Source organism: Copadichromis virginalis, linkage group LG15, assembly GCF_057382275.1.
Source record: "Copadichromis virginalis isolate Kocher_CV1m ecotype Utaka linkage group LG15, C_Virginalis_male_GT1.1, whole genome shotgun sequence".
Lineage (NCBI taxonomy): Eukaryota > Metazoa > Chordata > Actinopteri > Cichliformes > Cichlidae > Copadichromis > Copadichromis virginalis.
Genome location: NC_140632.1, coordinates 38,489,143 through 38,503,830, shown reverse-complemented (window position 1 = coordinate 38,503,830; position 14,688 = coordinate 38,489,143). Strand labels below are relative to the sequence as shown.

Below are 14,688 nucleotides of genomic sequence, written 5' to 3'. Positions count from 1 at the left end.
CAAAAGTCGACGCGTCGTTTGAAGCTTTGTAAGATCCCAAAAGGAATAAGTAGCAGGATTTAAGTACGGTGGCCCCTAGAGACAAAGCACGTACAAAATACAAAACACATGCAAAATACAAAACACTTACAAAATACAAAACACATGCAAAATACAAAACACATGCAAAATACAAAACACTTACAAAATACAAAACACATGCAAAATACAAAACACATGCAAAATACAAAACACTTACAAAATACAAAACACATGCAAAATACAAAACACATGCAAAATACAAAACACATGCAAAATACAAAGCACAACGGAAGTGCTCCAGGACGCTAGGGGCAGTGTTGAGCTAGATTTGCAAAATAAACGGCAATTTTGTTGAAAACACACGGAGATGGATACCAGTGGAAAACACCATCAAGGATAGTCACCACGCCTCATAATAAAGGTAATGTGCAAACTGTTGTTAGTTTGATTGTTTGTTTTTATTAATATGAACGCTTGGTTTATGCTTTGCTCATAGACAACTGGTTTTAAAAAATGGATAAAAGTATGAAAACGTAATGTTTTAGCGATTTCTGTCCTTTGCTAAACATCCAAAGTAGCATGCTGTGCACTTTATATACATATATATAATGAAAGTTAAGATAAAATATGTAATCTCCTGTGCATTCAGGAGTCTTAATGTAAGATGTGAAATACTTGTATTTTCTGTGGGTTGTAGTGAATCTTAATTTTGTAAAACATTTGATGGGGTCATTTTTACAGATGTACTGTCCCTTCTGTGGACACCTCTTGGCAGACAGTCCTGCCTTTTGTAGTCTATGTGGTAAAAACATCAAGTTTTTAAAGGACATCACCAGCACTGTGTCGAGAAATCCTGCCCTTAGTGAAGAGGCAGCAGCTCTTCCATCTACCAGTTCCAGCATCCTGACTGGCACAACTATACAGTCTACACAGGGTAAAAAACATATTTGTATTAAATAAATCTTGTTAACTGTCCCTTCCCTAAAATGATAATTTTTTTTTTCTGTTTATAGCTGGGAAATCATTAGTGGAGTCATTCATAAAATTTCGGGATGTGAAAGAAAGGGAAAGAAAGGCATTTTTTTCAAAGAAACACCAGGAACAGAAGGAACAGAAACCAGTGAAGGTATGTCATAAACTTGAACGTGGAAGTTGACCACTTTTGTTGCTAATACAAAATCCAAATTACCTTTAGCACTGCCAAGGCATCACTGTAAACTTCCATATGCATATGAAAGGAACTGTATATATTGCAAGGGTGGCTAACTATGTCCTCTACAGCTATGGACCCCCCCGTACTATCTCTGTTTAATTTACTTTCAGGCTGATTGCTGTTCATTGCCTGTACCTATATGGTGTGTTCAGCTAATCACAACCTTGGACATTAGTGTTGCTCGGGGAACGTCGAAGAAACTAGAAACGATCTAGTTGCCGCTCTTGGGGGTTGTAGTTCACCACTGATACAGGGCTTACAATTTTTAACCTGATCTGAATTTCTTAATTGTCAGCCTTTGGTCAACAGTCCTTCAATAATATATGCCCCCTGTTAAAACTATATTTAGTCGCTAATGTTGTCTTTTGAGTCATAGCACAGCTGGAGCACAACTACAGATCAGAAATAAAATGGAAGACCATGTAGGAACAAAGATGTAAAAACATGTTATTGTTAATCTCATTTCTAGATACAGATTGGCATCATGAGAAGGACCAGTGATGGTATAACACCTGTTCGAGGAAAGTCACTTCCGGTTGATGTTCATTCTCACTGGTCAACTGAGCAAATCTTGTCTGCCAGCGTGAAAAAACATAAGGACTTTAACCAGGCCATGGCCGATGGACCCTATGTACTGCTATACCCTGATGCAAGGGAAGTTAGCACAATTCCTGGAACCAACACCCCTTTCACCATCCAAAAATACAAGGATGCCATAGGGAAGGCCTATCAAAGAGTAACTCTCTACATTTGTAACCATGATGACTTCTTTAATACTGGTAAGTGATTTTGATAAAGCAGTGACAATCATAAAGTTTAGATATTAAAAATAATTCAAGATTTTTCCAAAAAATGTTAATCAGAGAGTGACATGATTTTGCCACAGATTTTAAATATATTTAATTTGTGCTGCATAGCCAAAGTGTTGTATATGTTTGCTAATTGTTAGATATACCTTTCAATACATACATATATTTAAATTAGACTGTATTTTTTGAATCATTGAATATTTGCAGATTGCAACACAGAGTGTGAATCTGAAGAGGACAATGAAGTTCAAGTAAAAGTAGTAGAAAGCCCACTGTCGGACACTGTGGTTAGTCTTTTTTTTTTTTTAACGGTGTTTTGTGTGTGTGTGTGTGTGTGTGTGTGTGTGTGTGTGTGTGTGTGTGTGTGTGTGTGTGTGTGTGTGTGTGTGTGTGTGTGTGTGTGTGTGTGGGTGGGTGGGTGGGTGGGTGTGTGTGTGTGTTTGTATACACCAATATAATCAAGAAAAGTTTAAAGTTTTAAAAAGTGCTGTTAATCTTATTTTACTACTTATCAGGTATGGGATTTTCCAGATAATCACAGCACGCCGGAAAGAGCACCTTCAAGAAATAGGTAAGTTTTGTATTGTGGAGAATACAGTGCGGCGACCGTGAATAGGGTGGAGCCAAAATACATTCTTGTGTATTATATTGTAAATTCTGAAATTATTTAAATTCTTTACAGGGGGTCAAACTTGCAAACTTCTTCTGAAGTAAGACTCTGAAAAATGTCATTAATAATTATCATACAGGCTACAAACATAAATTATATTAACTGTTCATATATTTTTGATATTTAGACTCAAGGTCCCTGCTACAGGTATGTTTTGGACACAGAAATTTGTGTATTGACACACTAGACCAGTGGTTCTTAACCTTGTTGGAGGTACTGAACCCCACCAGTTTCATATGCGCATTCACTGAACCCCTCTTTAGTGAAAAAAAAATAAATTCAAATTCAAGACATAGATATGTTTTTATTGGTGCACAAAATGAGCCGTGCATGTCATGGTGGAGGCTCTGCCGAACCCCTGAGACCGACTCACCGAACCCCTAGGGTTCAATCGAACCCAGGTTAAGAACCACTGCACTAGACCAATAAAATATTAGTTAACTTTAGATTTTAAGAAATGTTCTACTTTGCCCACTAAATGTTTTTCATTGCAGCACATACACAAGTGTTTATGCACCGATTGTAATTGATAGTGACTCAGACAAAGAAGTTCTCATCGAAAAGGATGAGAGTGAAACACAAAGGTAAGTATACATTTAAATGTGAGAATGTAAATATGATAAAAGTGAGTAATAACATCCTCATTTTATGTGATATTTAATAATTTTTTTATGTTCTAGTACAAATGGCCTGTCTGCTGCAGAAGTACTCGAAGAGCTGGCGTCTAAGACAATAAAAACATCTGTCAGCAGATTTAATATAAACAGGGCAAATGTTTGGGATGGAGCAGCTCGGGGCTTTAGACGTGTGTCTTACAACCCAACTGATGATATACTTGTGAAGTTCAGCGATGATGCAGGACAGCGTGAAGATGGAATGGATAATGGTGGTCCTAAACGTGAATTTTTGACATTATTAATGAAATGCCTTAGATCGCGACGAATCTTTGATGGACCTGAGGACAGCAAATTTCTTACATTTGACAGCGCTGGTGAGAAATTTATACCATCTGACTATAAAATTAAATTAATACATTCTGAAGTTAAGCTTGGATGATTAATTTTTTATTAAAATAAAAAGGCATATAATTTAAAGCATTATTTTAGCATAACTAACTAAATAAATCCATTACCAGCTGCAAGAGAGGATGAATATTTCCTTACTGGCAGAATGATTGCCACATCATTGGTACATGGTGGTCCAGGGCCTGCCTTCCTCTCCAAGACACTCTACCAGCATCTGATTGGGACAACAAAGTCTGATGTGGTGGAGGTCACGATTGAAGATGTAACTGATGAAGCTACAAAAGCTTTTCTGTTGGAAGTATGTTGATTTAAATATTCGATTGTAAAACTACAATTTCCTTTGTTATCACAAAGCTTGATGTGTTAATTGCACATTGGACTGTAACGCTGTGCTCCATAGTAGTTGTAATTTTAATCAACATGCTAAGTGTACCAATGTTTGTTAATTATGAACAAAGATAAATGTTTGACTTTAAGTAGAGGAGTAGAAAACAATACCAGAATAACATGCTTTAAAATATAGACCAAACATTGAAGTGCACTAGTAATTATATTTAAAATGATTTTGATGTGAACGTCATGGACAACAACCTTGTGATACTGCAATTTTCTTTTTTTTATTATGTAAACACTAGATATCCAATGCTGCAACGCTGAAGGAACTCCATGGGTGCATTGAAATGCATTGCAGCTTATTGCAGACAGCTGGCTGCTATGTATTTCCGGACTCTTTAGATGGTAAAGGCAACATCATTAAGGACTACCTTAAGTGGTACATCATATACCGCAACCACTTCTCAATCCAAAGGTAACATATTTGTAAGTATTTGGACTGATACTAAATAATGGGGCAATGTAGCTACAGTATTTTAATAATAGTTTTTTAACAAAATTGTTTTTTAAACCATAAGCAACACTATAATGAATTGATAACAGACCACAGCTACAGAAGCCGCCTATTCTTTTGACCAAATTTTTTTTCGAATAATATGTATGTTTCTGCTTAATTTTACAGTTTTGCATCTTCCCTTTTTACTTATCGTTTCCATGGTTAATTATACTTTGAGCCTAATGTTTGCAAAAAGTTTTTGAGTTATCATGCATGTGCTTTACTCAGTATGGAAAAAATCATGTGAAGCTGCGAGGACAGAGATCAAATTTCAAACTTTTAAACACTTATTCTATTAGAATTCTTGTTACTTATCAGTCCCCGCATAAAACTGGATAAAGCTGCAAACACAAGTTCAGCCAGTGACCATGTTTAGGCAGGTACTTTAAAAAAATGCAGTGCAAATTTGATTTTTGCAGGTGGTTTGATCTTTTACATTATTGATTTTATTGAGAATAAACCGTACTGTACTGACTGAAAATGCATTTGCAACATTGTGGCTGAAGTAACTTAAGCTCCAGTTTCCAACATTCACTTGCTGATGAATAGAAATGCAGATGGTAAAATATAAATTCGGAAGGTGGCATGGTGGAGCAATGGATAAAACATCAGACTGGGATTCAGAAGGTAGCACGTTCGATGAGAGCCCACACACCAGGTGTGTCCTTGAGTAAGACCGCCAGCACTAACTCACTGCTCACCCCAAGGGTGATGGGTTAAATGCTGAGATCTAATTTCCCCCTAGGATCAATAAAGTCTGTAAAATTCATTGTGCTTTCGGAATAATTAAAATAAAACATTCAAAAAGTGTTTTTCATTTTTTTATTGTAGTGCTGATGACAATTTTCCCCTTATAGATTTAAGGATGGCCTCGCAACACTTGGTGTAATCCATGCCCTGCAGCAGCATCCTTTGTTGTTCCAACCCTTCATGTGCTCAAGACCAGAGCCGCTGACATCTGATTTTTTAGAGGACATGTTTGCTGTGGTCCTGAGCGAACCTGGCAGTTCAAGACGGCAGGAAGAAACCAGGGTGCTTGGATTCTGGCGAGACTATCTGATAGACGCTGAAGGTTTGTTTAATACAAAACTTGTACTGCAAACAAATTTCTACGATCAGTGAAAACCAATAAAGCAGCTCTTTCATGAATATTACTTTTATGATATATATTTTTTAAGTTTAAACTGTCAGGTGATATTTCTGCTATAGAACAGAAGCACTTTTTTTTGTCTTTTAGCAGTTGAATCTCATCCCTTGGGGGATGAATGTGCTGCCAGCAGTGGCTATTGGGGAGCTACCTAGCATGAACAAAACAATAATAACAGAGTCAAATTATCACCTTTACAGTTTCTGTTTAAAATGGAAAAATTGTACCGCAATAGTAAGTCACCACAGAGCTGCTGTTTTATATATTTTTTTATATTGAACTGGTATGGGTGTTTGTGCTATTAATCTTGGAAAAACAGTAAAAACATAACACTTTGGAACATTTGAGGATCCAAGTTTCTGATATTCTGCTTTGTATTTGGAATTATTATAAAAGCTGAGGAACAACAGGAGGTGCAAACTGAGTGTCGTTGACGAAGCTGTCAGGCAAACTGTCGGCATGGGCAGTTAGTGACTGGATGAGTGCGGTGGTGGACATCTTTTCAGCCATACTATAAACGAGCTGCCGGTCACAAAGGGCCTTGACTGTGTGTTGATCGATGGAAATTGAGGAAGACTGTTCCAGATGATGTTGGGCAAATCGGAGAATTCTCTCCCTCTCCTTTTGGGACATCTGGTCATTGGAGAGTTCTCCATGTGGCCTGCGAGAGAGAGCATCAGCATCTGGATTTTGCCTACCAGATCTGTACATGATTTTGAATGAAAATGTGGAAAGAGCAGAGAGCCAACGGTAACTGGTGGCATCTAATTTAGCAGAGGTAAGTAGATAGGTGAGTGGGTTGCTGTCAGTAATGACAGTGAAGTTGGTGCCGTAGAGATAGTCATGAAACTTCTCCGTAACAGCCCACTTGAGAGCCAGAAATTCCAGTTTGTGAGCTGGATATTTTGACTCACTCCTCGACAGACCACGACTTGCATAGGCAATCACCTGGTTTTGTCCTTGTTGCTCCTGGTACAGAATAGCTCCTAGCCCAGTAGAACTAGCATCTGTATGGAGAAGGTAAGGCTTCTGGGGATCGGCGAAAGCAAGTACTGGTGCTGTGGTGAGTTTTTTGATAATGGTGTCAAAGGCTTGTTGACATGCAGGAGTCCAGCGACTGGCAAGTGGTTCCTTAGGATCCAAATATTGCTCTCGCTTGAAGGTGGCTCTGAGTTTCCGCTGTGATGGAGGATATCCAGCAGTAAGGTCATGCAAAGGTTTAACGATGTTGGAGAAGCCTTGGATGAACCTACGGTAATATCCTGCGAAACCCAGAAAAGAGCGGAGTTCTTTAAGAGTCTTTGGAACCGGCCAGGACTTAAGTGTCTCGATTTTATCTGGATCTGTCTGCACACCATCCTTTGACACAACATGCCCCAGGTATTTAACGGGTTTCTGGAAAAACATGCACTTTTCAACTGAGAGCTTGAGTCCAAATTCCTTCAGACGGTGAAGGACTTTCAGTAGTCTCCTCTCATGCTCTTCAAGCGTTGGTGCAAAAATAATCAAGTCATCAATGAAGACCAAGACTTCTTTCAAGTTCATTTCTCCCATGCACTTTTCCATTAGTCGTTGGAAGGTACTGGGTGCGTTTGTGACTCCCTGGGGCATTCTGTTGAACTCATAGAATCCAAGTGGACATACAAATGCTGTTTTGCTCTTGTCTTCCTCCTCCATTTCAATCTGATAATAACCAGATTTAAGGTCAAGGACTGAAAACCATTCTGATCCAGAGAGAGCTGTAAAAGTATCCTCCAACTTTGGCAATGCATATGCATCTTTGATGGTCTGCAGATTTAGTTTCCGGTAATCAATGCAGAGCCGCACACTCCCATTTTTCTTTCGCACCACGACAATGGGTGATGCAAAAGGTGACTCTGACTCTCTGATGACCCCAGAGTCAACCAGCTCCGTCAGGTGTTGGCGCACAGCATCCAGATCTTGAGGATGGATTGGTCTTGGGCGCTGTTTGAAGGGAGTAGGGTCAGAGAGCTTGATCTGATGTTTCACTTTGTCGGTTTTCCCAAAGTCAAGGTCGTGTTTTGCAAAGACATCATGGAGGGCGTTTAACTTCTCAGTAATACGACTCTTCCATTCCAGTGTTAAGGGGGAGTTACCAAAGTTGAAGTTGAACCCAGAAGTCACAGGGTTAGGAGGCATACTGTCATGACTCCTTTCCTGACACTGAATAGACTAAATGGCACTGATCTCTGCAATGATGGCTTTGGCTGGGAGGGTTACATCATGATCAGACTGGTTGCAGATTACCACAGGTAAGTGGTATGGCTGGTGAGAAGGGAAATCCATGACACAAGATGGGACCATTAAGCCACCTGGCAGAGGCGACGAAGTTGGATGTTCCACCAACACAGCCTTCTCGGCCTGGAGGCAGCGTCCCCAAATTAACCCCTCCAAGGCAACAGTTTTTCCAGCTGGGATGGTCTGTGGTCCGTCAGTGTGCAGCTTGATGATTCCATGATGGTTACTGTTGGCCAGTCTGTATTGTTGCTCAAGGATTTTCAGCACCGTTCTGTATCCATGTGGGGCTGGAATGGAGGGTTGTTGGTCTGAGAATGCTTTCTCATATGCCAAGTCCAGAGTATTTGTACCAATCAGTATTGACGGCTGTTGAGCTGATTGGACATCAGGAACTACCAGGGCAAGTGTGTCAACAGCTGTGGTGGAACCCAAGAAGTCGGGAGGGAAAGTCACGTTCAGCTCCACATAACCAAGGTATGGAACAGCTTGGCCATTCGCTCCTTCTATTTCCAGGAGATTTCTCAGAGGTTGTATCTCATGGTTAGAAAGATAATCATGGTGGAAGGAGTGAGAGATGGTGGTTACCTGAGACCCAGTGTCTAACAGGCAGTCAAATACAGTTCCTCCAATCGTGACCTGTGCTGTGCTTCTGGTTCCAATGAGTCTTTTAGGCAATGTGATGGAATGTCCATCCTGCTTGTAACTGGGACATGAGTCGACTGCAGCCTCCGCCTGTCCCTCCACAGAGACTGCCTCTAGTTTGATGATTTGTTATTGCTGTCCCAAGCCTGCTGTCTTTTTTCAAGTTGTTTCTTCTTTTTCAGAACCAGTGTCGGGTTCGGAGGGTTGGCGCATCCTGCTGACATGTGCCCATCCTCTCCACATTTAAAGCAGTAGCCTGCTCTAGGCCGGGAACTGGTTGCACTGCTGCTGGGTCTTGGTTGTGCTGATCTGAGTTGAGGTGGTGCTGGCTTGGAGAATTGAGATTTCTGTGAGAGAAGAGCAGCCATTTGACTCTGCAGTTTCTGCATCTGTTGCTTGAGCTCATTAATAGCCTTGGTGTCTGAATGGCTACAAGCACATGTGCTCTGGGAATGAACAGCGGCACGAGGCTTGGATGCAGTTAGGTGCTTCTTCATGAGATTCTCCTTGGCCAGCTGTCTACCCTCCTCAGTTCGAAGCAGTAGGAGGAGCTCTGCAAAATATGGGGGATCGCTCCTCAAGTTCTCCAACTGTAGTTTGTTTAGGATATCGCTATCCCAGCATCCTCGACAAAACTGCTTGAGCAAATGTTTGTTGAAGTCTGAAGACAAGATACCACCTCTTTTCATCACAGTGTTTAATGTGAGTTGTAAACGTTGTAAAAAAGCAGAGGGTTTCTCACCCGGATCCTGTAACGTATTCAGGAATTGAGCAAACAACTCTTCACCATCTTGTACTAAAGCAAAAGCAGAATCCAACACTTTTAAATAGATGGATGGAATTGTGTTTGAGCCCAGCCCTTTCACAACATCTGCTGCCGGAGGTAGCAAACTTTCAAGGATGCGACGAGTGATCTGTAGAGGTGCCAAATTTGGATCTGCTAACAGCAGTTCAATGTGAGATCTCCAGGTCTCATAATCTGTTTCGTTGGCTGGTTTGGGGATCTTCCCAGAGAAAGGACGAAGTCTGAATGCAGATACGGTGTATGTTTTTTCAACATGCTCCACTACTACTTTTTGTATTTCTGGGGGGTTCATTTCAGTCTGTGACAATGAAAATCTTTGTGGATGTGGCAGTGACCCCTGTTGGTCAGGTGAGGGATTGCTGGTAGCTGTCTCAGGGATTGCGGAGTGTCCAGACAACGACCCCTGCTGGCCAGGCAGAGATGATGCAGGCTCCACAATTTGGACTGAGGCTCCCTCTTCTAAGTCACTGTCTTGTTCCATTCCTTCCAGATGCTCACTAATTTGTCCCATCATTTCCCGCAGAATATCTGGAATTTCCTGCCGCTGCGGCGTGCAAGTTGCTTGAGCTCGTCGAGGTAATCTGCAGGGGTCCTGACTCCTCCTGTGGCTGTGCATTCCGCGGCAAGCGATCTTACACAAAAAGTCAAAGCCGAGTGCTTCTTTGACTGATGAGTATGTGGGAAAAATGTATTAAGAGCAGTTAACGCAGAACTATCACAATATTCAACGATCAGGTTTTTGTAAAAAACGCTATTTGCGTCATCCACGAAAATAGCCGTTTTTATACGACCGTATTGTTTCAAATAATCAAGAATTTCCTCATCTTTCTCAGTGTTTGTGGCACCAGAAACAATGACAGAATGTGCAACATTGACCCCACTTTCCTGAATAAACTTCATTTTTTCTTGTCGCGGACTTTATCAAAACCACAGAAAATACCGAATATCAAATTACATCAAATAACACAAAAAAAACCCCCACTCATTCACCCATCAGGCTCCTGGCTGCCTCGCCACGTGTAACGCTAAGTTATTAAGGACTAGTTTATGTCAATGGATGAGTTTACTGACTGACGCGCAGAAGAAATAGTTCTTTATGGAGCCCAGATGGTGTGAATGATGAGACCAAAAACTGCAATGTCTTGTACCAAAAATATATTGAATAATAGGGGAAAGGGGAAATGGAACAAAATGATTAATACAACACACAACGTAAATGTCCACAATTAAATAATAAATCAATGCTGTGATTTTTCTGTGCAAGAGTCCTTTTGCTAAGAGTCCTTTTTTGGTCCTTTTCTTTTTAAAGTTCACTTTTAAGGTATTCCTCCTTAGGGTCCAGCTTCATACAATGGGGGAATATGTCCGTAATCCAAAGACGGCTAAGTGGGGGAAAAGAGGGGAAAACAAAGAATGGTCCTACCGGCTCGCCACTTCAATATGAAGAAGATCAATTCAAAGGGGGGGGGGAAACCTGACCGCTGAGGTGAAATGAGTTTATAAATAAGATAAGATAAGATAACCTTTATTAGTCCCACACGTGGGAAATTTGTTTTGTCACAGCAGGAAGTGGACAGTGCAAAAGTTATGAGGCAAAAATGAATGAGGGGAGAAAACGCTTTGTTTTCCAACACCGTTCTAAATGCCATAAGCTCACAGCCACAGCAGGAGTCGAACCCGGAAGTATCCCTCCACAGCCGGTTTTCAGAGTTGCCGCGACGTCGAAGGAGCCAATCAGAAGAGGGACCTCAAATCAGCTGACGTGGGTCATGTGACGGAGTAGTTGATATGGGTTACACATGTGCTTACTTCGTTTTTCCAGGGAGCTGAAGACTGTACTACATGTTTACTTAATATACATTAAGTATACATTACATAAAGTCGCAACAGTTTTGTATTTTATCACTCGTCTTTACTCTGCTCTAAGTAAAGGTTTACATATTAACACAGTAAATCTCCTAAACGTGGCTCCTACTCCTTTTAACCCTAACCCCTGACTAATGAGATGTTTGCTTTTAGATGTTGAATAGTTGTATATTTTATGTTTCACATGGATGGAAATTCTGTGAAATAGGAATTGTTTGTTTTTTTGCTAAATGCACTATGTGAATCACAACTCAACACAAAACTAGACACTGTTACTGCTGTCTTCTTCTTCTCTTTCTCTATCCCATACACAAATGTTCTCTTTTCTTTGTTAGCTCTCTCTTTCACACAGGTCAAAGAACCATTCCAGTGCTCAGTTGTGTTTTTAGTCAGGAGTAAAAAATAACATTCATTACTGCAATTACCTGAAAACAGGACATAGTCTGGTGATTTAAAAAAAAAAAAAAAACACCTGTGGAGTAATGAGGGGATTGTTGTAATGTCTTTTTGTTTCCTCCTTTGTGCTCTAGCTACTCGTTTTGAGGCAGCTCGGAAAATTAATGCACTGCTGAAGGAAAATGAACCAGAGGACCTGACCAAGAGGGTATCTGTCCATCCTGAAAACTATCAGGATGATTCTGATGACTCCGATCCAAATGAGACTCTGATTCTGTCGCAGCCATTGCAACTCAAGGTGACATTTCACTTGGAACCATTTTGTAGTATCCGTGTTTTACATGTTATCTAAACACTCCATCTATAAATATTGGCTTCTAGGCTAGTGTCAGTCATTAGGAAACCATTATATACATGTTTTCATGTGGAAAATGAAACATTTTAGGTGATGGCTCCTTTAAAAAGTTGACACTATTGTATTGTACATCTACCATTGGATGGAGTCTATGCAGGCTACAGCCTTATGAAACGGGACAGTGTAGCCTGCAAGTAGCATTTCCTGGTTATGTCTGAACATCCTCACCATCTTTCTATTATGTTACACACCATTTCTGTCACCAAGCAATGACTGTAGTACTTCTCTTTCCCTAAAAAAAATATATTTTACTGATTTTTACCTTTTTCAGATCAGATATAATTTTAAAACTGAAACGTATTTACATTTAAGAAAAGGAACTCCACCAGTGGTCCCCCTATTCTACTGCACACAAAGGTCATTTGTATACAATGATTGTCAGGATTTGTTAAAGGAAAAAATCACTTGTAGCCACCTAAATTGAATAATGGTAAACTTTTTTTTTTTTTAACTGTATTCAAATGAGCCCAATCTTTGGAACAGGCCTAGTTACAGTTCTGTGATGTGCAGTACCAGTTAAAAGTTTGGACACACTTTCCCATTATATTTAATTGTAAAATTGTACAAACTTTTGACTGGTACTGTATGTGGCTAAGAAATCAGCTCTTTGAAGTATGCACCCTACACTTTGTGGCACAGCTATTGAATCTGTTGTCTTTACACTTTAGATTCATAACTTTTATGGCAGCTTTGACTATTTTATGTAAATTCCTCTTCTTTCTCGCTATCTTTTTTCATGTCCAGAAGTCAAAGGCTCCTTCAAAGAAAGACCCTGCACAGGAATTCCTTGCAATGTACAGTCATTCACCACCTTCAGTCGCTTATGGTGAAAAAAGTCCAAAAAAGACAGTAATTGGTCTAAAGCGGAAGATCCAAGACCTGAAACAAGAGAATGATAAACTGAAGGAGTTGCTTGTCCAAGGTATCACTTCCTATCACTAATTTAACAATTAAACAGCCAATATATTTGAAAAAGTCACTCTAGCCTATGTATAAACCATTCTGGTAATCATTTTTTTTTATTAATTTACTATATATAGATGTGCCAGAACTCATGAAGACGATGAAAAAGGTGATTAATTTGGCTGAACCTCTTAAGAGATCCAGTTTGGAGCTTCCCCAGATTTCTCCGCAGTCCACGCCCGGTTCATCATCAGATGGTTCGCTGCTGCCCCCTCCCAAATCTACTTCATCCTTCTCAACACCAGCATCTGTCATTCTATCAACAAAGGAATCCCAGTCATCAAAGGTAATGGAATTTTAAAGAATAAATAGATGAAGTGCATAAATTGGATCTACTGTCTTTCTACTTACAGTTGATCCAACCTTGAACACAGTACCAGTAAAAGTTTGGACAGACTTTCCTATTAGATTTAATGGGAAAATATGTCAAAACTTTTAAATTGGTACTCTACTTATAAGTATGATGGATCTAATTCAAGTGTTAAATTCATTGACTGTGTTTCTGCTGTAAAGTTTCCCTTCTTAACAAAGGAGTCTATGGGGATTGACTCTGTTTTAGAGCCAGCCCCTGGTGGAGCAGAGGCAAACTACAATTTTTCTACAAAAGCTTCACTTTTGCATGGGAATGCCTGTGCGAGTAACAAGTGATGCAGAAAAAAGTTTTGCAATCCAGTAGCTTAGCATCCGGACATTGCAGGTGAACGACGGCTCCGGGAATATACATAAATGTCACTGCCTTCAAAACTAGACGAGAAACAGAGTTTTAAGTCTGGAAAGGTATGTAGTTGTTCTTTACGTCTCTTACATTGATCAAAATGTCTTTTTGTTGGAACAGGTGGAGATTTATCCTGGGACTGGAGTCATGGTAGAGAAACTGGCCTGGGCCTATGCTACTAATGCAAATTCATCTACAACCTTTGTGAGGCATCTGCTCACAGCAGTCTTCCCTGTGGAAATACTGCTAGTGAGCAATCTTCGAGGGGGAAAACGAGGCAGAGGAGATGCACGTTTACCGCTCGACAAAAATAAATTGGATGCCATCTACAGTAAGTTTTTAGCTTTTTATGGCATGTTTTCGCAGTTGTCCACACTTCTGGCATTTAAAGATAACAAAGGACCAATGAAAAACAAGGGCCACACATATGAAGAATATCTTCTTAACATTTATGCATATATTATTGTTGATGAAGAAAGGCCTCCACCAAATAGAGGATTCTAGTTGATCTTTTTTGAGTTATATCCAGATGAATGAATGGTCTTTTCATGACATACTATTGTAGGCCTTAGATTTCTCTGGTGTTTCATTTCCTTTATGGTGCATTTTGTTTGTCCAACTTCAAAGTAACAAATGATGGTAGATAAGTATTTTACATTCTGAATGTTCTTGCATTTGATGTATTTCAGTGACTGCGTTTACATGCAGCCGATAACCCATTCAAAACTGGAATGCTAGCAATAACCCGGTCACACATGGCTTTAAAATACCGGCAAAAATCCAAATATAAATCTTGGAGTTACCAAATATTTTGGTGAGAAAAGGGTCATGTAAAACCTCTATCGGCATATCG

At 39.9% G+C, this 14,688-nt stretch overlaps 2 protein-coding genes across 2 annotated transcripts; both read left to right on the top strand.

Annotated features, from left to right (window-relative positions):
• The first annotated feature begins 317 nt into the window (after positions 1-317).
• LOC146692976 (uncharacterized) lies at positions 318-5,846 on the top strand. The gene is made up of 13 exons (XM_085433276.1): positions 318-442; positions 763-955; positions 1,035-1,147; positions 1,704-2,013; positions 2,251-2,330; positions 2,559-2,614; positions 2,726-2,753; positions 2,841-2,860; positions 3,208-3,297; positions 3,394-3,704; positions 3,849-4,036; positions 4,374-4,546; positions 5,485-5,846. The coding sequence occupies exons 2-13, from the start codon at positions 763-765 to the stop codon at positions 5,747-5,749; spliced, it is 1,827 nt and encodes a 608-aa protein (XP_085289402.1). The 5' UTR covers positions 318-442; the 3' UTR covers positions 5,750-5,846.
• A 4,985-nt stretch (positions 5,847-10,831) lies between these two features.
• On the top strand, positions 10,832-14,339 carry LOC146692975 (uncharacterized). Its single transcript, XM_085433522.1, has 5 exons — positions 10,832-10,847; positions 11,877-12,040; positions 12,902-13,079; positions 13,198-13,406; positions 13,956-14,339. Exons 1-5 carry the CDS (start codon positions 10,832-10,834, stop codon positions 14,337-14,339), a joined length of 951 nt encoding a protein of 316 aa, XP_085289648.1.
• The last annotated feature ends 349 nt before the right edge of the window (positions 14,340-14,688 follow it).